At 48.6% G+C, this 22,801-nt stretch overlaps 1 protein-coding gene across 1 annotated transcript in view; it reads left to right on the top strand.

Annotated features, from left to right (window-relative positions):
- Nucleotides 1–12,318, top strand: part of LOC105892863 (integrin alpha-9) — a 197,096-nt gene extending 184,778 nt beyond the window's left edge. Inside the window, exons 21-29 of the mRNA XM_031579635.2 lie at nt 273–352; nt 1,017–1,106; nt 1,821–1,929; nt 2,330–2,437; nt 5,000–5,125; nt 5,366–5,485; nt 6,222–6,317; nt 9,370–9,489; nt 11,466–12,318. Of these exons, the coding sequence (XP_031435495.1) occupies nt 273–352; nt 1,017–1,106; nt 1,821–1,929; nt 2,330–2,437; nt 5,000–5,125; nt 5,366–5,485; nt 6,222–6,317; nt 9,370–9,489; nt 11,466–11,564 (948 nt within the window). The 3' untranslated portion in view covers nt 11,565–12,318. The remainder of the gene's footprint in view (nt 1–272; nt 353–1,016; nt 1,107–1,820; nt 1,930–2,329; nt 2,438–4,999; nt 5,126–5,365; nt 5,486–6,221; nt 6,318–9,369; nt 9,490–11,465) is intronic.
- Nucleotides 12,319–22,801: the final 10,483 nt, after the last annotated feature.

Genomic DNA, 22,801 nt, shown 5'->3' with positions numbered 1-22,801 from the left:
TCTATGAGGACTAATGTCTCCGTATGCCCTCTGTAACGACGGGCCTGTTGTATACTGAAACAAGTAGACTCAAATGTCTAGTCTTCACTGTTATAGTCTTGTGTTATCTTGTGTTATTAGCGCCTGTGAGTGTGTGAGTGTGACTGCATCTGAAGTGTTATTAGCGCCTGTGAGTGTGAGTGTGACTGAAGTCCCTCTTTTCGGGAGAATCAGTCAAATTCATTTCAATTTGTTCTGAAATTTGCTTTTTCTTTTTTCCCTTTTTCTTCCAGTATCACCTTGCTGTGCTTTTTGACACAAGTCACCTCTCTGGAGAAAGTGAGACCTTGCAGTTTTTAGTTCACACAAGGAGGTATGTTTAGCCACATCTTTTGTTATGTGAAACACCACATTAGGTCTATATAACCTTCCCCTTCCCCAGCAGGATGACTCAATGCTGATGACATGTCTCAGTGGTACCTGAATGGGTCATTCTGTTCCCCAGTAATAGTAATAATAACACATTTTATGTGTGGAGCACATTTCCAAAATCACCCATGGACTCTGTTTTGCCATAACAAGGAAGCCTAGTCATAAGCACTCATTGTTTTTAAAGGTCTGGATTGAAAGGTAATGCTGGCCAGATGTGTTTTCTTTACTCATAACTTTATATTACACGCTGACGGCTAGCTTTCACTCCGTCAAAACGTCTCCACTGGCACCGGACTGCCTTAAAGCATTCTTGGCTCGGGTTCACTGATGAATGTATAATATACCTTTTTCACTGATGAATGTATATAATATACCTTTTCCAGTCGAACGGCATCCTAAGCTACCTGTCAATTGTCACAATGTATACAGCACTTTTTCATTTTGCTGTACGCTTGAAACCCGGTAAATAGTTCTCGGGTAGCATGCTTACAGGAGATGTACTGTATAGGGGGAGGACATTTCTGACTGAAAGAATACACTTAAACTAACTTCTGTGGCACGGAATAGCTGCCTTGGTTGAACATCGGTGTTTTTGCTTGTTGCAGTGCAAATCCAGAGCACGAGAGCACACTCTTTGACAACAGTCTAGAGATATCCATCCCGCTGGTGCACGAGGTCGACACCACCATTACCGGGTAAGGACTAGACAAGCAAATTACATCCTCTTCCAGAAATAAATGACTCCTCAATAAATACATGACTCTTTTTTGCAGGCAAATACAGCTGGATGGTCCTCTTAGAAAAAATAAACCATAGCTCGCACACAGATCGACCCGTGTAGATCTCAGTGTCAGAGCTACTTAAAGGGCTTGTTAATATTCAGTTTCACTGAAAAGCTTTCTGGGGGGGGGGGGGGGGGGGTTCCGTCTGTTTGGTTGGCCCACGCCTTCCTCCCAAGCAGGAACTTGTCAAAGTGAAGCATTTATCTGCAGTGCCTCATCACAGACACACTTCAGAGAGACGAGGGACCCGGTGTGTAAACACTGATGTTCCGTTGCATCTTCGACGGAAGCAGAGCATCTGATAATGTGATCCCCGGTGTCCGCCATGTTCACAGAGGAGACATGAAAGCTTACGGGGGGGGCGGGGGGGGGGACTCTTCGCTCATGAGGGACATTTTTTTAATTCTTTTATGCTGTCGGTTTTCCAGGATGGTAGTCGCCAGCAAAACATATATATTCAAAGTAGATGAATGAACTGAGTGATTTCATTTCCCCCCCTAATACTGTCCCATGATCACAGGAAGCAGTGCGTATAGGTTACATAGTGGGAGATGAACTAAATCCCTCCAGATGAATAAGGTTTTGGTCTGCCATTGGACTGATGTTTTGCTTTGTCACTGTCTGCAGTGTGGTTTCCCCCAAATCTTTTGTGTATGGAAACTCCATCGACGCGTCTCGCTTCGTCCAGTTAGAGGATATGGAGTGCAACTTTCAGCCACTTAACTTCACGTTCCAGGTACCTCTCGCCCCTACCCTGTCTGATGTTCGCTCTTTACATAAAGATCCTCTCAATGAACATGTTACTCTCCCCCTACACTGTCTGATGTTAGCTCTTCATGTAAGAATCCTCTCAATGAACATTAGTGGCTATAGGTCAGTGACTGTCTGTGAAATTCTCATAAACTCAGTTTAATCCTCATGAAGTTCTCATAAACTCACTTTAATCCTCATGAAATTCTCTTAAACTCTGTTTAGCTAATTGCAGGATTATCCTGACATGAAAAGGGGCCCCACAATAGAATGGCTAGTTACAGCAAAAGAAAACTCTGTCAAAAAAACTCTGTCAATATCCTGTCACACGCCTGCCCCCCACATAATAATCATGGCCGTGATGCGCTCTTGTGCTGCTCCTGTAGGTTGTGAACAACGGCCCGAGTGGACTGCCTGGGTCCGTCGTCCACATCAGGATCCCCAACCGGTTGGCGGGTAATGGGGCTGACATGTTCCATATCACGGACACTCAGGTAAGCAACCATCAGCGTGGCTGCCTATGCCACCATGTTGTTTCAGCACGGCTGCCTATGCCACCATGTTGTTTCAGCGCGGCTGCCTATGCCACCATGTTGTTTCAGCGCGGCTGCCTATGCCACCATGTTGTTTCAGTAACCTTCAGCACGGCTGCCTATGCCACCATGTTGTGGGCACTCACTCTCATACGGGCACTCACTCTCATACGGGCCAGCAGCGTCTCATAGAAAGCTGAAGCAGCAGCATTCAGGGGGTAATGGGGCCACTACAGGTAGGCAGACGTTTGTTTCTCTCGGGCCCGTACTGAAGTTAGGAAACACTACACCTCCCGCCAGATAAAATGTTTTCTTAACCCCTGCGTGGCTGCTTTCATATGGCCAGATCATGCAGGAGATCAACCTGTTAATTATGTTTGCTGTGAGTGGGTGGCTCAGGAGCGGTGGACCCGGGGGCCCCCGAGGCCCCATATGGAATCACTTTAGGGGGATCAGACGGCTTGCACGAAAGGGTGGAAGGGGACACCTGCAAGGAATGCCTCCTCCCTCGGGAACCACGGTAACCTGCGGCTGGCAAACAGAAGCTGATAACACAGCTGCCCCGCAGGAGAAGGGTGAAGGGGGGGGGAGCGGGGGGGCGGGGGCACAGCTGCCTCGCAGAAGAAGGGTGAGGGGTGGGCGGGGGGTGGACGGGGGGAGGTGGTGGGGGGGCAACCTGCTCCTCCCAAAGTCTCCTCACAGAGGGACAAGGCAAACAGAAAGGCCTCATAATGGCAAATGCATATGTGAGAACATAGCAGCAGCTTCCCCACCACAGCATGTGGCGGGGGGGTGAGAGTCGGGGGGCGGAGGGGTGAGAGTTTGGGTGTGGAGGGCGGGGGGGGAAGAGTTTGGGTGTGGAGGGCCATTTGCACAAACAGAAAGGGGTTAAACCTGTCAGCGCTGCTACTGTGGAGGAGGCATCGGCCGCCTGTAGCCATTTTAAATCATGAAAATCCTGGGGTGTGACTGAAGTTGGAGCTGAGGCCTATGAATCTCCCCCAGCAGGAGCAGGAGCAGGAGCAGGGGCAGACGCTCTCTGGTCTGACTGGTGCGCTGGTGAAGCCCCAGCACCATAAAGGCCCTTGTGAAAGGAGCAGACCTCGGGGTGAGGAGGTGCTGGGCGCTATGACAACAGACAACGGGAGGCCACAGAGCTCGTCACCTCCAGGGCTTTCTCTCTCTCTCTCACTCTCACTCCCTTTCTCTCTCTCTCTCTCTCACTCTCTTTCCCTTTCTCTCTCTCTCTCACTCCCTTTCTCTCTCTCTCTCTCTCTCTCTCTCTCTCTCTCCCTTTCTCTCTCTCTCTCTCACTCTCACTCTCTCTCCCTTTCTCTCTCTCTCTCTCACTCCCTTTCTCTCTCTCTCTCTCACTCACTCTCCCTTTCTCTCTCTCTCTCTCTCACTCACACTCTCTTTCTCTCTCTCTCTCACTCACTCTCTCCGTTTTTCTCTCTCTCTCTCACTCGCTCTCTCCCTTTCTCTCTCTCTCTCTCTCTCTCTCTCACTCACACTCTCCCTTTCTCTCTCTTTCTCTCACTCACTCTCTCCCTTTCTCTCTCTCTCTCTCTCTCTTACTCACTCTCTCCCTTTCTCTCTCTCTCTCACTCGCTCTCTCCCTTTCTCTCTCACTCTCACTCTCTCTTTCCCTCTCTCTCTCTCTCCCTCTCTCTCTCCCTCTCCCTCTCTCTCACCCTCTCTCTCTCTCTCTCTCTCTCTCTCTCATCCCCCCCTCTCTCGGGGGTCTGCCTGGGAGGAGGTGTGGGCTCGAGGGGAAGAGTGTTAAGGGCTCCCTGGGGGCACATGTCAAAGCGGAACACCCCGCCTCTAAATCACTCCATGTGGGGAAGCATGGCAAGGAGAAGGGGGTGGAGGGGAGGGGAGGGGAGGGGAGGGGAGGGGGTGGGGGTGGGACCCCTGGTTCAAACAGGACTTCCTTTAACCCCTTTTGAAATGTGGCGGTCACACACACAGACATCACTCGGGGTTCAGTCTGAGCCGTCCTACAACACACACACACTAATCCCGTTCTCACAGAAAGCTCACAGGAGGATGGCTCGAGGACAGACTTCAGACCTCCCACCACCCACAGCGCCAAGGCCGTTCCCAGGCTTCCCCGAGATCCGTACAGTCTCATCTCCTCAACCACTCGACTTAATCCTCTCACACACACACATTTCTCTCCGTACAGTCTCATCTCCTACACCACTCGACTTAATCCTCTCACACACACATTTCTCTCCGCTCCAGAAACCTCGCTGCGCAGGGTCAATCCCCAGACACACACACACACACACAACAAAAAAATACCTAAAAAGAAGAAAAATAAAACCCCATATGCCAATGCAACTGATAAGAAGGCGGAGAAGGGAGAACTGTGTTGTGGAAGACAACTTTTTAAAATGGCCGTTTTTCGAGCCTTTTGCTTGTCAATGTTCCCAGCCCCAGTCTGAGGCTTGAGTGCGTGCCGTTCTTGAGTGCGTGCCGCTCTTGAGGAAGTCTGTCTCCGCTCTGTGTGTCCAGGTGGGCGACGCTCGAGGAAACTGCACCCCACACCGGAACCCCGCCCCCTGCACCATCCCCCAGGACCGGGAGAACATCTTCCACACCATCTTCGCCTTCTTCACCAAGTCAGGAAGGAGAGTCCTGGTACGTACGTCCCAAGCCTGTAGAGCGCTTCTGTACCGTCTCGTTAAGTTTAGTCATTTATTAGACCTGAATGTTCATACTGTATGTATTCATTTGGGCTGTTTAAGAAGTTTGCCCATAACGCTGGTCTGGCTATGATCGAATTCTCTAGGATCATCAGTGCTTTGCCTTTAAAGGATTTACACTCATCTTGATTGTTGTCGTCTGTTACCGTGACGTCTGTCTCTCTGTACGGTGCAGGACTGTGACCGGCCCGGACGAGCGTGTCTCGTGATCTCGTGCACTCTGGGCTCACAAGCCAAGGAGGAGGCTGTTAGCATAGATGTGCACATGCTACTGAACACAGAGATCCTGAAGAGGGTAAGCCACACGCCAACTCATAGCCATGTTCATTCAGAATGATTTAAATAATAATACATTATGGTCATTGTTACGCCCCAACTTTAGTGGCCCTATGGGGCGAACAAACATTCCACCACTGACCCAAAACAACTAAGAAAAAACACCTTTTAAAAGTACCAAATCCATAGGATTTATTAATACAACAACTACATGACAACCACATCAAAACATAGCTGTACAACAAAATCCCAGGTTGCGAGGCAGCGAGACCAGCAGTCCCCTAGTTAGAAGCCTCTCCTCTGCAGCAGTGAACTGGAGTCAGGGGGAACACAACCTGGGCGGAGCTACAGAAAAGGGAAGGAAAGTGACAAAGAACACAACACATGTGGTCGTAACACACACACACACAACACATGTGGTCGTAACAGTCCTTTTTCTCCCCCTACCATCAACATCTTTTCATCCAGCTCTATATACCATTCATTTAAACCAGGTCCTTTAGTCTATAGAAAGATAGTAGTAGTTTAGTAGTAGCAGTAGTGATGTGCTGGTGAAACCTCATTTGCCTCCTGTCTCTCAGGACATCACAGGACATCTCTAACTCTAACTCTAACCCGAACCCTCTCCACACCACAGAACAGCTCCCTAACTCTAACCCTCTCCACACCACAGGACAGCTATCTAACTCTAACTCTAACCCTCTCCACACCACAGGACATCTCTAACTCTAACTCTAACCCTTTCCACACCACAGGACAGCTCTTCTGTGATCCAGTTCGTGACCCGAGGGAATGTTCGTGTGGATGACAGGGCCATTGAAGTAGCCCACGGCCAACCAGAAGAGATATCAGTGAGTTTGACATTCAGTCTTTCAATGGCAGCCAGTCTCTCCCTCTCTCTCCCTCCCTCTCTCTCTCTCACCTCTCTCTCTCTCTCCCTCTCTCTCCCTCTCTCTCCCTCACTCTCCCTCACTCTCACCAGCCAGTCTCTCTATCCCTCTCTCTCCCTCTCTCTCTCTCCTTCTCACCAGCCAGTCTCTCCCTCACTCTCCTCTCTCCCTCTCTCTCCCTCTCTCTCTCCCTCTCTCTCCCTCTCTCTCTCTCTCTCTCTCTCTCTCTCTCTCCCTCACTCTCACCTCTCTCCTCTCTCCCTCTCTCTCTCCTCTCTCTCTCTCTCTCTCTCTCCCTCACTCTCACCTCTCTCCTCTCTCCCTCTCTCTCTCTCTCTCTCTCTCTCCTCCCTCTCGCTCTCTCCCTCTCTCTATCCCTCACTCTCACCAGCCACTTCAATTAGTCTGACGGCCCGGGCAGCCTGTGCTGTTGTTTACCTTAAGCTGATTGGAGGGCATCTTCAAAGTGCTGACACTCAGGAAATTGTTTTTGGAAAATCCCGAACCCTAGAGTCTCCAGACACCTCTGCAGTCTGTGGGGAAATGAAGAGAGGCCATTTGAAGGGGGCGCCGCTGGGCTGGCGTGGGCTGGCGTGGGCTGGCGTGGGCTGGCGTGGGCTGGCGTCCTCGCTCCGCTGGCGCTGGAGCTCTGAGTGCTTTTAAAGCGGGACGAGCAGCTGGGTCCTGGGCAGCGGGGTCCTGGGTCCGCTGGGACCCCGCCGGTTCTTTTTGGGGTCCTCAGCTGTGCTCAAGGACAGGTCCTCCTCCTCTGACCGCGGCGCCACCGCTGAGTGACGAGTGGAGCCGGGACGGGCCGACTGCATCAGCAGCACACGGCCTTGTGTTCAATACTAACTGGCATTATGTGTAATACTTCATTTATCACTGTGGTTACATTTCTATTCTATCTAGACAAAAGTGTCTGCCAGATACCTTAAGTGTAACATAACACGGGACATCTCCGAAGGGGGAAAACGGGGGGGGGGGGGGGGCTCTCAGCTGATTAGGTTTCTGACCCAGACGCTGACCACTGCTGTGTGTCTGACCCTCAGCGCTCGAGGCTGGGGGGGTGGAGGGGTGGAGGGGGGTGGAGGGGTGGGTAGGGTGGTTTGGGGTGGGTATGAGACTAATTCAGACCTGTCGTAAATGTGTCTGCTCCCCCTCCCCCTCCCTCTCCCTCTCCTGTTTGCTTCCCTTACCACTCATTCAACGTGTTGACCCCCCCGCCCCCGCCCCCGCCCCCCCTCCCTCGCTGGCCCCTCAGTCACTCAGCACCAGGATGGAGACGTTTAGACATTTCCATAGGAGCCAAGGCCCATTCGCACAGCGCAGAGCTTTAAAGAACCCAATTCAATTTGAGATTCAATCGAGGCCAATTAAGGTCATCTACATTTCCCACATCTCCGGATATAGCGCAACATTATAGCTAACCAGTTCTGGCTGTCGAACTGTGAACCACGGAGGCTTGGCGCGGGTCGAACTGAACTGTGAACCACGGAGGCTTGGCGCAGGTCGAACTGAACAGCACATCTCCATCAGTTCTTTTTGTTGTTGCCTTTTTCTGGTCTGGCGGCCTTCGCAGAGAAAGGGAGTGAAATGTGGGAAAGAGTTCAGGGGGGTGACAAGGGGGAGATTTATCAGCTGTCTTTCCACTCGGTCCAGTGAGAGCGTTCCTTCAGCCTTTTCATGCTACAGTTAGATTCGGACTTATCCAGAACGTTCTTCTGGCCAGCGAGGCGGCGCGTTGCAGAGGCGGCGTGTTATAGTCGGCAAAAAGGTTAAATTCTTCCGTGTTTCTCAGGGTCAACAGGTCTCCTCGCCATGCTCCATATATTCTCGGTCTTCTCAGGGCACATGTGTGTGTGAGGGTCCGTCTACACGGACGCTGTTTCTAAAGCAGCAGGGCTTCCACCCCCTCAGACCAGGAATGTGCTGCAGAATTCTGAATCAATATTTATATATTACACATTTTCTATTAAACACCCACTCATGAACTTCTTACTGACTGAACTTCCCCCGTTTTATAGAAATCTCCCCCAGGATTCCTGTAGTAGAGAACCCCGTGTAGAGTTGACTCCGTTTCTGTGAGCTTTCGACCTCTCTATTTGCCTTCTATTTTCAGCTTTATTTTTTGACCTTTACTAAATTATTTGATTGTTGTAGACGCCATCGGTCTTTTTTTCCTCTCCCAGTAATTTGTGGTGGATAATTCAGTGGGTCACTGTGCACTCTCTTTGCAGCTGGGAGAGTACATCGGGCTCATTTATTGTGGAGTCCAGTGTTTTCGTAAATCAACAAAAATAAAAAAAACTGTATTTGTTTGGGTTCACATGAAAAGGTCAACAAACTATATTAGCAAATAGAAACAGATCGCTACGCCAGATTGCCCAGATCCCAAATGTGTAAGGCATTCTATGAATTCTGAATACTGTTTTATTTCATATAAATATAAAGTCATAAAGCAGTGCGATTTTGGCATCTGACTGTAGCAAAGAATGAATTAATGGGCTTGCTGGATGGAATAGCAGCTTCCAGACAATATTGTTCTTCAAATCGGAGCATTTCTGCCATAATTGCTCCCTTTGTTTTCACTTAACAGACCCATATCCAACACCGACGCAGAGCAGACTCTATTATCATCAGGAAATTGCATAATGATTTCATCCAGACCTAAAAGCCTGTCTGCTAGGCCTGTTCTGTTTTGATATCAGTCCATTGGCTACACAGACCTTTCAATATGTCTCGGAGACAGAAACAGATTAAAATGACACTGGCCAGTTGGAAGGCCAAAGTCCTGTGTGTGTGTGTGTGTATGTGTGTGTATGCATGCACATTTGTATGTGTGTGTGTGTGTGTGTGTGTGTGTGTGTGTGTGTGTGTGTGTGTGTGTGTGTGTGTGTGCATGCGTCTGTGTGTGTGTGTGTGTGTGTGTGTGTGTGTCTGTGTGCATGCGTCTGTCTGTGTGTAGTCTTCCTGTCTGAGTTTGAACCCAATCTCCTCTGCTCGCTCGCAGCTGATGTTCGAGGCGCTTCACAGTCAGGAGCCAAGAGGCTACGTGGTGGGCTGGATCATCGCCATCAGCCTCCTGGTCGGGATCCTCATCTTCCTCCTGCTCGCCGTGCTGCTGTGGAAGGTAAGAGAGCGCGTGTCAAGGGGGTCCCCACAGGGGAACTGGCCACCTTAGAGAGGGCTTGTCCAGGGGGTCACCACAGGGGAACTGGCCACCTAAGAGAGCGCGTGTCAAGGGGGTCACCACAGGGGAACTGGCCACCTTAGAATGACTGAAAAGTGAGAGTGCTCGAAGCGTTCAACAGCTCGACTAGTAAAGCAAAGTGGTCACAGATCAAATTCATAACTTGTCTATTTTGTGACAAGTTAGAGAATACACTATATACTACCCCCACTGGTCTGTGAAGGCTGTGCTCACTCCGCCTCCCTCTCCTCGAGTGAACCCGTATGAACTCACCCCCCCCCCCCCCCCCCTCCAGTCACAAGGCTACGAGAAAAAAAAGAACGTTATTATTTGACCAGATGATATCACTGAATCCTCACTCTGCTCAGAAACACCCAGGAATTTTCTAGCAATTTCCAAGTAATTTAGCTCTTTTACCGTATCAGTTTCTCTGTACCCTGTGATCTTGTTTAGTTCTCTCATTAGTCACCTGCATCTGTGGACCACAATGTTCTTTTGATTCTCTCTTGAGATTTTGAGACACACGTTAATTATTAACTGAGCATTTCGGGGTTTTTATGAGCCCCAAAACGTAGAGGTCGTGACCTTTTAGGTTATGGGGCCATAATACAATTACTGTGCAACCCCAGCTCCAGTGTTCTCAGGGTGGCCATTGTATCCCGACGCTTAGACTTCAGTGAGACGGTGGTGTGTGTATCAAGACACTGACCTCACTACCTGGCACGGTGGTATCGGGGAAGCAGAATGAATACACCTGCTTCAATAACACATCACAGGTCGGCGAAACACACTAAAAAAACCCAAGGAGCTCGATCGCAGCCAGTGGCGTTCCCCTTTAATCATTATTTCCTCATCATCACCACGCAGTTAAAGGTAATCATCTGTGCTGACCAACACAGTCCGAGTCCTGGAAACCTTATTAACGTTACTTGAGCATTATTTTATGGGTATCACATTGCTCATGTGTATTTAATAAGCTATAAACAGACCTCGTCAGGTCCCGAGGCTTTTATCAGGCCGTGTTATTCTGTCCCTGCGTCACGTTTAACTGGCGCGCTGAGGGGCACTTCTCCTCCCCTCTCCTCTCCTCCCCTCTCTCCTCGGGGGATGAGGGGCGGCTTGTGTTGGACCGGGCAGCCGGAAGGGGGCTCACAGTGAGTCGGCCGGAGTCGGCCCCAGGACCCGAGGAGAATTTGCACCGCAGCACTCGCATGTAAAAAAAAAAAAGCCGTTTCAAAGAGGAAATGGCAATCACCCTGATTTCTTGGGGGCCACTTTTCACAAAACTCCTTTTCTTTTCCCCTCCTCCGCTCTGGCGGGAATACCACAACTGAACCTTGGAATGTTGGTCCAGGGATACACCCCCGCACACACACAACACACACACACACACACACACACACACAACACACACACCTTTTTTCATGAGACCTTGGATGGGCCAAAATAAACCCCTTTTACAAGGGCTGCACATGTCTAGCAACGCTCTCCTCAGGAAATGCCTGAGAAGCGCATGGGGCCGTATCAATAAACAGAGATGAATGAGCGCAATAAGCATATCATCCGTGTCTGTGCTTACGCCAACTCTTCTCATTACCAGGACACTTACCAGCCTACCACAACACTACGTAGCACTGTTAGCTATTAGCACCTCTATTTATTACTATCTGCCTGTTGGTCTATTTGTTTATATCTAACTATAGATGTCTGTCTGTCTGTCTGTCTGTCTATCTGTTCGTTAAACAACCTGTCTTACTGACTTTAATCTATTCATTTAGCCACTCAGTCTCACGTCCAGTGCTGTGTTTGTAGTGTATGGCTGCTTGCCCTGCTGGTTGTGATCTCAAGCTTTCTCTCTCTCTCTCTCTCTCTCTCTCTCTCTCTCTCTCTCTCTCTCTCTCTCTCTGCTTTTGCAGATGGGCTTTTTCCGCCGCCGCTACCGAGAGATCATAGAGGCCGAGAAGAGCAGGAAGGACAGCGACGAGAGCTGGGACTGGGTGCAGAAGAGCCAATGATCAGCGGGGGCAGGAGGATTACAATGAAAGCCAATGAGCTCGAGCATTGGACTGCAAACGATCCAATGAGCTGCTGCCTTTGCCTCGGCCAATCCTGTGCGCCACGGGTCCGCCAGTCTTCCATATGTGGAAGAAATGAATAATTCTCCTAATTTTTCGGAGGTTTGACACTTTTCTTGTGTAGGAGGAAAGCTAACGGAGGTGAGAGATGTTTATGTTGCTGTCCGACCGACACATGGGATTGGAAGTCCATTTCCCCCAGTGGAGTTACGTTCTTGCCAAAGGGACTGAACAGACTGACTGACTGAAAAGTGACAATGGCTTCGTCAATCAGATGTGGACATCATGTCAGTTTCAGCAGAAAAAGTTGATTGATTGATTGATTGATTGATTGATTGATGTATTGATCATGTCAGTATCAGCAGACAAGAAGGAAAAAACCCTCAGGGCGCTGTTTCAGAGCTAAATCTATTTTTTATACATGTATTCCATATTGTATAGAGAAGAGCTTCGATGGGGCTTGGATTGTTTTCAAGTCCCTGGGAGTCATATCCTATGTTTGTTTTTTTAAGAGCACTGATGACTGTTGTATGCCAAAGAGTTGATGCTATTCTTCCTTTTTTATTTTAACCTTACCATTAGCACATTTGAAGGAAGATATTATGTACTGCCCTTTCCTAAGCCAAAGAGTGAAGTCAAGATGCCTGGGACCTAAAATGAAGATGTGTAGACCTAAAATGAAGATGTCTAGACCCAGACCTTAACATGAAGACTGATATTGTCCACACAACACGAACAGAATGCACAATTTACAAAAGAATGACACGACTGAAAAGAAAACCACCAGCTGAATCTCAAACCTACGACATGAATAAATACCTGTGTGTTTCACTAGCACACAATTCCATTTGTGCTGAAGATTTGTAATGCTACATGCATTTCGGCTTGCCATTTTTGAATGTACTGTCAAGCGCGTAAGTCCGTGGTTACAAACTGACTAGTTGCGGTGAGAAGGTTCATTGGGTATATAAGCCGATAAAGCAAGCACAAACACAAGATGTGGCTAGTCTTGAGATGAGGTGTTTGAGAACAGTGTTTGGCATTTATTGATGTGGTATGCCCATTAAAAATTGTGTTATTTTCACTATGCCTTAATACCCCCCACATATATTTAGATACTGAGATTTGTGTAGATATATCACAAGTCTAGCAATCTGCCAATCTCTGTGTTTACGTTCCCTAGCATCATCCGTCAGAATGAACCCAGATTCACATTGAGAGTTAAACAAACTGATGATGGTATCAAACTGCAAAGGCTCAGCCTCAATAATAGAACCCCAGCGATCTTTATCGAGACAGTATGGAAACGGTTTCGGGTTTAACAATATACTTACTGTATGGGGAGGTAATCTCAAATCTCAGTTTGTGGAGGATTTCTTTGGACTAAGATGATGGATATTAATGAAATGAACTGAAAACAGAGAAGGTCAGTTGATGTTTGCCTTTGTTTTGCGTGGGTCAGGGGGGAGAGAGGCAGAGGCGCGTCTGGGGGGCTTTACGACAGGTCTGGGGTCAGGGGGGAGAGAGGCAGAGGCTCGTCTGGGGTGCTTTACGACAGGTCTGGGGTCAGGGGGGAGAGAGGCAGAGGCTCGTCTGGGGTGCTTTACGACAGGTCTGCCCCCCACAGGAGCAGCGAGGGTGTAATGGCCTAAAATTAGGAGGGAACGCCGTGCACTCCATCACGAGACGCTCTTCGGGGGCCTGTGGGAACAGCCTGTTTTAAGTCAACACGCTGGAATGTAAGAACTCCCTGAAAATCTGCCACCACCACCACCACCACCACCACAGAACATAGATTCTCACAGGAGAGTACGTTTAAGTAATGCTTCCTAATTTCCATAAACCCGTGCCCACATGCAACCCCCCCCCCCCCCCCCCCACCCCCACCCTCACTCCACCCCCACCCTCACTCAATCCAAGCCTTAATTTCCTGGATTAGAGTAAAATTTTATCAGAAACGTAGCCAGGAACAGGCCGCCATGATAAACACTTTAACTGGGCAACAACAGCGGCTTGATGTGTGTGCAGGAGGCTGATCCCAGTATTATGATTATTTTCTTCCCCCTCTTCCAGCTCCTTGATATATGAGCGTTGAAAGACCTCTCGCTTTTAAACAATTCAGAAGTATTGTTTGTACGGCGAATAAACTCTTGTTAGGCAAGTTTGTCGCTTTTGATCCACTGGGTTTCCAAGAGAGGTTGGGTTGGGTTGCCTCTGGGTGAGTCGTGTCTCCAGAGCTTCGGTCACTTTATTTCACTGACTACATATACGAAGAGGGTTAGCACACTCAGCTCAATATGGCTTAGTTGATCTCTGGTAAGGCTCACCTACAGAATATAGCTTGTGTATTTGATTCATTAATACCACTGGCATGGAATAGACATACTCACACACACTTCCCCTCTGCACCGCGTAGATGTTATTGAGTTACTGGCCTGTTCCAGTAAGTGTGTGTGCTAGAGAGAGAGAGAGATACTTGACATTCTAGGTGTAATATATATAGAACTGTGATTGTCATCATTATCACCTGTTTTTGGGATGTATTACAGAAAAAAAATAAACTACTGTCACTGAATTTCATTTTTTTTTTTAAATAAAGGTATTTGAGTTGTATGTTTGTTGTACAAGCTAATGTTCAAGCTGTGTATTTATCGGTTGATACTGCCATTTTAAGATTAAAGTTCACATGGAGTTAAGTCATGTTTCTTGAGCTTTTCTTCTCTGCCCTTTCACAGACACATTTGGGCACGTGTAGTGTCTGATGCCCCCTGGTGGCCATGAGTTTTATTATTCTACAGTGTATACAATATTTGCTTACCGACAATGTTACACTGCCTGCAATGTTAACTGATTCAAAATAGAATATTTCTTTAAATGCATATCTACATTATATTTTACATATCTATATTTTACATATCTTACATATCTATATTTTACATATCTTACATATCTTCATTTCAACATGAACAGCATTTGACCCATCAAATCCACTGCTGCTTCACCATAGTCTTTGACCCAACTTATAAACCTACCAGTCTGTGACCCAACTTAAAAACCTACCTGGCCTGACATGAACTTATGTTACATTTATATGAGCGTGTCTGTAATGTGACCCTTGGGCTGTTCAGGACTACTGACTCCTGTCCATTAAAGAAAGAAGCTCATAAGAATGTTAGATGAATTAACAATATCTTACTAAAGTGCAAGTACACTTGAATTGCTGAAGTTAAACATTTTGTTCTGTTCAAGTTCAGGCTGTTTCAGTAGTCTCAGTGCTAACTTCTCCGTAAGGGTGTACACATTTGAACCAGACAGAATTGTGTGTGTACACATTTGAACCAGACAGAATTGTGTGTGTCCACGGTAAGGGTTTATGTGTGTGTCCATGGTAAGGGTGTGTGTGTGTGTGTCCACGGTAAGGGTTTATGTGTGTGTCCACAGTAAGGGTTTATGTGTGTGTCCACGGTAAGGGTGTGTGTGTGTCCACGGTGAGGGTGTGTGTGTGTCCACGGTGAGGGTTTAGTAGTTTTTTGCAGAGGGCCTACGCCTTTTAATGAGGTCATTGTTTGTGTCAGCTGACGCTGGTTGCTATGGTACACATGAATATCCCCTGGCCGGCCTACAGCGAGTTAATGTGCATAATTTATAAGTCAGTCACAGAGTGCATCCCGTCATCTGCCTTGCATCCCACAACATATGCACTTCCTAGTGAGTATCAGAAAGATCTAATGATCTAATATATTTTACCATATGATGTTTCTGTATGGGTGGCTGTATAATTTATTGCTGCAGCATTGACCGTTTAATGTGATGGTATCAGCATATGCTAATGTCTGGGGTGCAACAATAGGTCCATTGTCTGTTTTTTGGCACACCTTGCAAACCCGTACACCATGAAGTTAGACAGAAGGCTTTCATTGTTTTTTGTTTTTTTACAAATGTGTTTAAACGCTTTCTATGTTCAACCTCACTGAAATCAGCCGAAAAAGGCAATCATATATACATGCTGTCTTACGATTAACAAATGGGAATTATTTAGCAATACAATTTCTTACCAGTGTGATCATATTCAAGCTTCTCATACCTGTACTGAAGCCTCCTTACCCAGTTCCTGCTCAGCAGTCATGGTGTCTCTCCTGGAGGATGGTCTGATCAAAACGACCTCCATCGAGCAGGTGGTAGCGCCCATCACCACCCACGTGTGCCACCTGATCCTGCTGTGCGAGAGCGGGCAGGAACCCGAGCGCTTCGCCCGGCTGGAGGCGGCTGCCCAGGCCGTGGCCAAAGCTGCCCGACACATGGCCACGGTGGCGTCACGGTGAGTTTGGCATAGAAGAGTCTTCATTAAAAAAAAACTACCTGACACAATAATAGCACCAGGCCATTTTGAAGGCAGTGTCATGAAATGTTAAGTTGCATCGCACCAAGCAGCAGGACTGGAAGAGGTTTTGACATAACAAAAAGCAGAGCAATTCAGTGTTAAAGTGTATAAAGGCTTCGATATCTCTTCATCACAATAATTTAGTAGCACAGTACCTTATAGGCATTGTTATATAAGCTGTGTGTGATGTGCTGAAAGATATTCAAACAAATGGCTTAGCCAAACGCAAGCACACAGAACCATGGCAGAACCACACAGAACCACACACACACACACAGAACCACACACACACACACACACACACACACACACACACAGAACCACACACACACACACACAGAACCACACACACACACACACACAGAACCACACAGACACACACACACACACACACACACACACACAGAACCACACAGAACCACACACACACACACACACACACACACAGAACCACACACACACACACACACACACACACACACACACAGAACCACACACACACACACACACACACACACACACACACACACACACGCAAACACACGCAGACACACACACACACACACACACACACACAGACCCACACAGAACCACACAGACCCACACAGAACCATACAGAACCATACAGAACCATACAGAACCACACACACACACACACACACACAGAACCACACACACACACACACACACAGAACCACACACACACACACACACACACACACACACACAGACCCACGGCAGAGTGCCTCTCCTGTCCTCAGGCTGGTGGCGGACACCGACGATGAGGTGATGAGGATGGAGGTGGCGCCCCTGGTGGAGGCTCTGAGGGTTGCGGGGCAGCACGTGCTGCTGGCCTCACAGAAGCTCAACATCCAGCCTCATCTGGAGGGCCACAGGGAGGAGCTTGTGGTGGCCACTCAAAACGTCTTACTGGGCGTAGTCAAGGTAACGGCCGCCAACGGCGTCAACGCCTTCGTCGTTTTGTTCTTCATGGATTTGAAGAAGCAGTCTGCAGTTCTTGTGAAAAGTTTATTGATGTTTGAGCCAGTCAAACACATAGATTGGACTGCTGGAGGACATTGAGGAGCGATAAGCTGAATTTGACAAAAAATCTATTGCGTTAGAATCGCGGACAGCCCCTTTAAGGGGTCAGTTGTCTGTATTACCTCATCTCAACATCAGCATCAATGACAACAAGCTCATGTGTGTCTCTTTGCATGTCTTTGCTGTGTTTTTTCTCTCAGATTCTTTTGGTGGAGGACGATGCAACCGTGAGGAAGATAGTCGCGGCTGCTCACTGGGTCTCGGAATGCGTCTCCCAAATCGGCGCTGCGAGAGACATGCCCTGCTTGCTCAAGGTCTTCCAGGTGTTCTCCCGGGCCGTCCTCCTGATGAGCAGCCTGGTGGAGGAGAGGACGCAGGACCTGAGGAGCCCCACCCAGCGGGGGCACGTGAGACGCTCTCTAGACACCCTGACCAAGTGCATCTCCATGCTGCACACGGCCATGTACACCACCATCAAACATCCGACCAGCGAGCAGGCCCAGGCGGCCAAAACGTACGTCCTACAGCAAGTGAATTCCACCGTCCGTGACATCGTCACCACACTGAAGAGCAACTGCCACTGGACCCCCTCAGGACCCAACGGGTACTACACCGACAGGCGGAGCAATTTACTGCAGGTTCTAAGTGCCTCCGATGGCGCGGCGATCAAAGTGAGTGATTTCGACGTGCTGCTGAGAGACCTGGTGTTCCACTGCATGATGGTGGGGAACTCATCTCGGAGTGAGATCCAGCCGGGGGTGGCGGAGAACTGTCGGCACGCCCTCCAACTGTGGGCGGAAATATCACAACAGCTAAAGATTCAAGGAGGTCCGCTTCATCAATCCCAGCAACATCTAGGGAGCCTCTGTGCCTCCCTCATACAGCGGATCCATAGTCTGGATGAAGCTGTGGTGATGGCTACGCTGTGTCAGGTCTTAGATGTCTTCGTTTCAGCCGGCGCTCCGATGGAACAGCTGGTCAGCACCATCGGTCACATCTTCCAGGGTGAGCCAGAGGGCAGAGAGTTTGACCCCGACGGTTTCCAGCCGCTGCTGAGGGCGTTCACTCGTCACGCCGACAGGATGCTTCAGGTCACCGGCTTCGTTGCAGCGCTGGCCACGGACGCCAAGAGCCTGGAGCGCGTGGAGAACCTGCGGACGTGCCTGACGCGACTGAGGGACGGAGTGGCGCCGATTCTCCAAGAGCTCAGAGGGGATTCGGTCCAGTGCTCCGGGGCGCTCCAGAACCTTCTGGACCTGCACCACAGGTGGGTGGACGACACCGATCAGCTCATGATCGCCTTCAGTGACATCATGGACGTAAAAGCGTTCACGAGTCTGGCGGTGCGGGGGATGGAGGACGGCTCGCGTGGGTGCGACGCGGCACACAAACGCCAGGACCTTCAGCTCTTTGGTGAGCACGCTGGGCTTCTAATGGGCCACATGAGCCAAGTGGTTCAGGCCGTGAGAAGACACGTGGACAAGAGCGACGACCCCATCTACCGCAACGGCCTCCTGGTGCTGGTCCGACAGGCCGAGGCCGCCGCGGCAGAAGTGGCGGGATGCGTCACGGACATCTGTTCAAGCGGTGGCCACGATGACTTATGTGCTTATGTAATGTTCTCAGATAATCTCATCTTGGCAATCGAAAGCTTTGAGGTGTTACGTGAGGGCTTGGATGGCCTGCAGCACCCAGATCTCCTCAGCCCTCTGCGAGAGGAAGCCCGTAATCCCACGGCTTTATTAGCAGTCCTCCCCAAAACAGAACCGGTTCCAATACTAATACCGTCGGTCCTGGATGCAAAGGAGGGTAACCCTGAAGATCAGTTTTCACATCGAGACAGCCACGGCATAGTTTCAACTGCACAACCCAAGTTAGAATATGCGATGAAAGAAGTCGACCAGAACGTGTCCGTTCCAACAGTTCAACAGTTCCAACAGTTCCATCATTTCAAGGATACTGACTTGGGTAAAACGTTTTTTATTTCGGAGACCAAACCACAAACCACACCTCAAAAGTTTCCAAACAAAACCGTTGATCTCCTGCCCCTCCTGAGAGATGTAGTAAGCATGACCAAAGAGAGAGACGTGACAGCTCTGAACGTGGCTTGCTCTGGTGTTCTTGAGTTTTCAAACTGCTACACACAAGCTGCCAAAGAGGCCGCCACCCTTATAGATAATGACGACAGCAACGAGGTGGACGGTCTTCGGTCAGAGTTAGTGTCTCTGACACCTCTGCTGGTCCAGACGGCTCAGGAGACGGCCATGAGCTCTGCCATGAGCATGGACAGCATCTATAAACACAGCACACAGTTCTCCGACCTGATCAGAAACACCCGGAACATTCTTTTACCTGTTGCAGGCACGTGGTATTGGGCCATCTCCGCCATGTTTCAAGGCTACGGCCCGAACACAACGGAGACCGTCTCACGTGAACTGGCCGAAGTGATGTGTTTGTGCGCGGATGTGGTGCAACTCGTCGCGTGTCTGGAAAACACGGCAAGAGGAGAGGGTCATGAGAGCATTTCTGTCTTGAACAACAAGCTGAAAAAAGCACAAACCAACAGCAAACAGATAGCTGACCTAGCATCAAAACCAGGACCGGTAGCTGATCTAGAAGGCCCATGTCTACTGTGGGCTCTGTCCATGCAGGTTCTTCTGAACTCACTGGACAAAATTATTGGCACAGCGGCGTCTGCTAACACGGGTCAACTAACGAAGCATCAAATGACCCCTAAGAAATGGCTGACGACAATGTCTGAGAACTCTCTCAGGATCCAGGAGGCGGCGAGGTTGTCCTCCTTGAACTGCAGGGATCACTACAAAGTCAAAACCTTGAGCGAACTCCAAGGAGAGGTCAAGATGCTAACGGACACCTACCTTCAAGTCGAAGAGGACCTTGGAACCGCCTCTGATTCTGGTATTCTTCTGCTGGCTAAGTCTGAACTCGTACAGAGGCAGCTTCAGACCAACATGAAGACGCTGTCAGGCCTGCTAAGTAAAGTAAACAAAGATTATGTGATGCCAATTGAAAATGCAATTACTTTGGCTTATTCAGCCGCTGCCAAGAACCAGGAGCGCAGTAGAGCTCTGGAGGCTCAGAAGCATTTTGAAAATGCGGCCGAGTTACTGTTGGAGAACGTCAAAGCCGCAACCAAGAGTGTGCAAGACTGTTTCAACTACATCCGAGACCCACGCGAACGCATCCAGCTGCGGTTTATCAACGACCATCTGTCCTTCCAAATGTCGGACATTGTGAGCAGGATCAGACTGATGGTGGAGACGCAGGCGTGCTGCGAGTCTCTCAGCCTGGAGGTACAGACCCAGTGCTGGGCGGCCAAAGCCCACTACCTGGTGGAGGAGATTTTCAAGGTGGATGGAATCCTGGAAAGAATAAAAGAACAGGTCAAGCTCGGACTGCAGGGCAAGAGACCGCGTGAAGCCCCCGTCACACGGACAGACACTCCCTCGGCAGCGCCAGAAAAAGCCCCCCTCACATGGACAGACACTCCTTCGGCAGCGCCGGAAAAAGCCCCTCCTGCAAACACAGCGACAGACACTAAACAGAGCAGCGAGCCAAGGATCACACAGACAGTGCACCCAACCATAAACTTCCCCACTTCACCTAAACAGGAACCCAAAACGGTAAAACAGGATGAATGCTGCATGTCACAGATGAATGAGTTGCATTGTTGGAGTGGGACATGACAATGTTTTCTTTTTTGGGGGTATTTTAAAAGAGGACATCGCATGTGTAATCTGATTATTTTGACAATGCGGGTAAGATAGAGGCATCGGTGTATATTTAGAGGCGATTTAGGAAAGCAACAGGAAAGCAAATAATAACAGTAGCTTGCAACAGTCATGTGTGAAAACACGTTGTAAGGAGGGCCAGAGAGGAATAAAAGTGTCCTGTGTTTTAGAGACCCATAGTGTTGCAGTAAAGACAAACACTCCAGAAAAAGATAAGACAAGGTAAATACCTGGGCTCTTGTGGTTGGTCTAGGTTGTAGAATGTGCACTATAGCCTATAGGGTTTAACTATTTGAATGGTATGTCTAGGTACAGGTCACAGTGATGGTCAGATGATGGCTTCATTTGTAATGTACACTATAGACCTTGGTACAGGTGACAGTGATGGTCAGATGATGGCTTCATCTGTATAATGTACACTATAGACCTTGGTACAGTGAAGAGTGTAGATGCCATGCCCTAGACTGTGTGTGAGGCTTCTAGGCCCTGCTGATGGTGACGTGTGGACCTGCTCTCCCAGCAGAGAGAGAGAGACCACGTGTTGAGCTCAGCGCCCCCCTCCCTCACCTACACCGTGTTGGGCTCAGCGCCTCCCTCCCTCACCTACACCTGCCTCTATCTGAAACGAGAGACAGACAGGTGGGACTCCCGGGGGAACTACATCGTCCAGGCCACCAAAGACATCGCAGATAAGATCTACCACATGGCCCAGTACCTGAGAAGGAAAGGACCGATACAGGTGTGGCTCTTTGACTGATGTTTGGAATCCATACATCACGATTCGCTTAAGCTCTAATTTTTCTTGCACCTGAAAACTGATCCAGATATATTTAACTGCTAAACTATAACCAGAATGCTGTTACTGTCTATTTATTAACCATTGCACTTATTCCTCCAGCCAATCTAAAGTTAAAGTATGTATTCTATTACATGTACCTTACATTCACTACATTTATAACGTAATATGTAATACGCACAATTCCTTATTTTTATATATATAGTATTTAATAGATAATGTGATGTGTGGTTAGCCTCCAGTGGTTCTGCAGGGCACTCGTTCTCATGCCCCATCTCTGTGCTTCAGGGGCAACAGGCCACTCATACTGTATAGTAGAGGCTCTGGTCAACCCTCTAAAGAGCTGCTATCGATTTACTTCGACATTAAGACGACATTGGCACAAAAGTCTTCATACTTTTTAATGCACTGTATTATGTATGTTGTATGTTCTTGTTTTTCTCTCTTTTTTATAGTTGTATGTCTGTTATTTTATATGGAACTTGGCGTCTGAAATAAAGATTTATATATATATATATATATTATATATTCTCTTGCCCCCCATCTCTGTGCTTCAGGGCAAAGAGGCCTTTGTGTCCTCAGCCAAACACATCGTCTCAAGCTGCCAGTCCATCACACACTTCCTGAAAGTCATCGCAGACCACTGCCTGGATAAGCACTGCACCGATGACCTCCTTCTAGTGGTGGAGCAAATACTGACCGTTACCAACCAGCTCACCATCATTTCCTGGTAGGACAAGCCAAAACAACAAGCATACTCCATACTGGAGACAAGCATACTCCATACTGGACAGGCATACTCCATACTGGACAGGCATACTCCATACTGGAGACAAGCATACTCCATACTGGACAGGCATACTCCATACTGGACAGGCATACTCTATACTGGAGACAGGCATACTCTATACTGGACAGGCATACTCCATACTAGAGACAGGCAGCATACTCCATACTGGACAGGCATACTCCATACTAGAGACAGGCATACTCTATACTAGAGACAGGCATACTCTATACTAGAGACAGGCATACTCTATTCTAACTCTCAGTAGCAACAGCAACGGTAAAAATGTCATAGAGAAATGTAAGATATGATGTGTTAGTGAGTAAGATATGCTGTGTTAGTGAGTAAGATTTGCTGTGTGAGTGAGTAAGATATGCTGTGTTAGTGAGTAAGATATGCTGTGTTAGTGAGTAAGAT

Source organism: Clupea harengus, chromosome 13 (genome assembly GCF_900700415.2).
Source record: "Clupea harengus chromosome 13, Ch_v2.0.2, whole genome shotgun sequence".
In the NCBI taxonomy this organism is placed as follows: domain Eukaryota; kingdom Metazoa; phylum Chordata; class Actinopteri; order Clupeiformes; family Clupeidae; genus Clupea; species Clupea harengus.
Note: the sequence above shows the minus strand (reverse complement) of the source record. Positions and strands in the feature narration are given on the sequence as shown.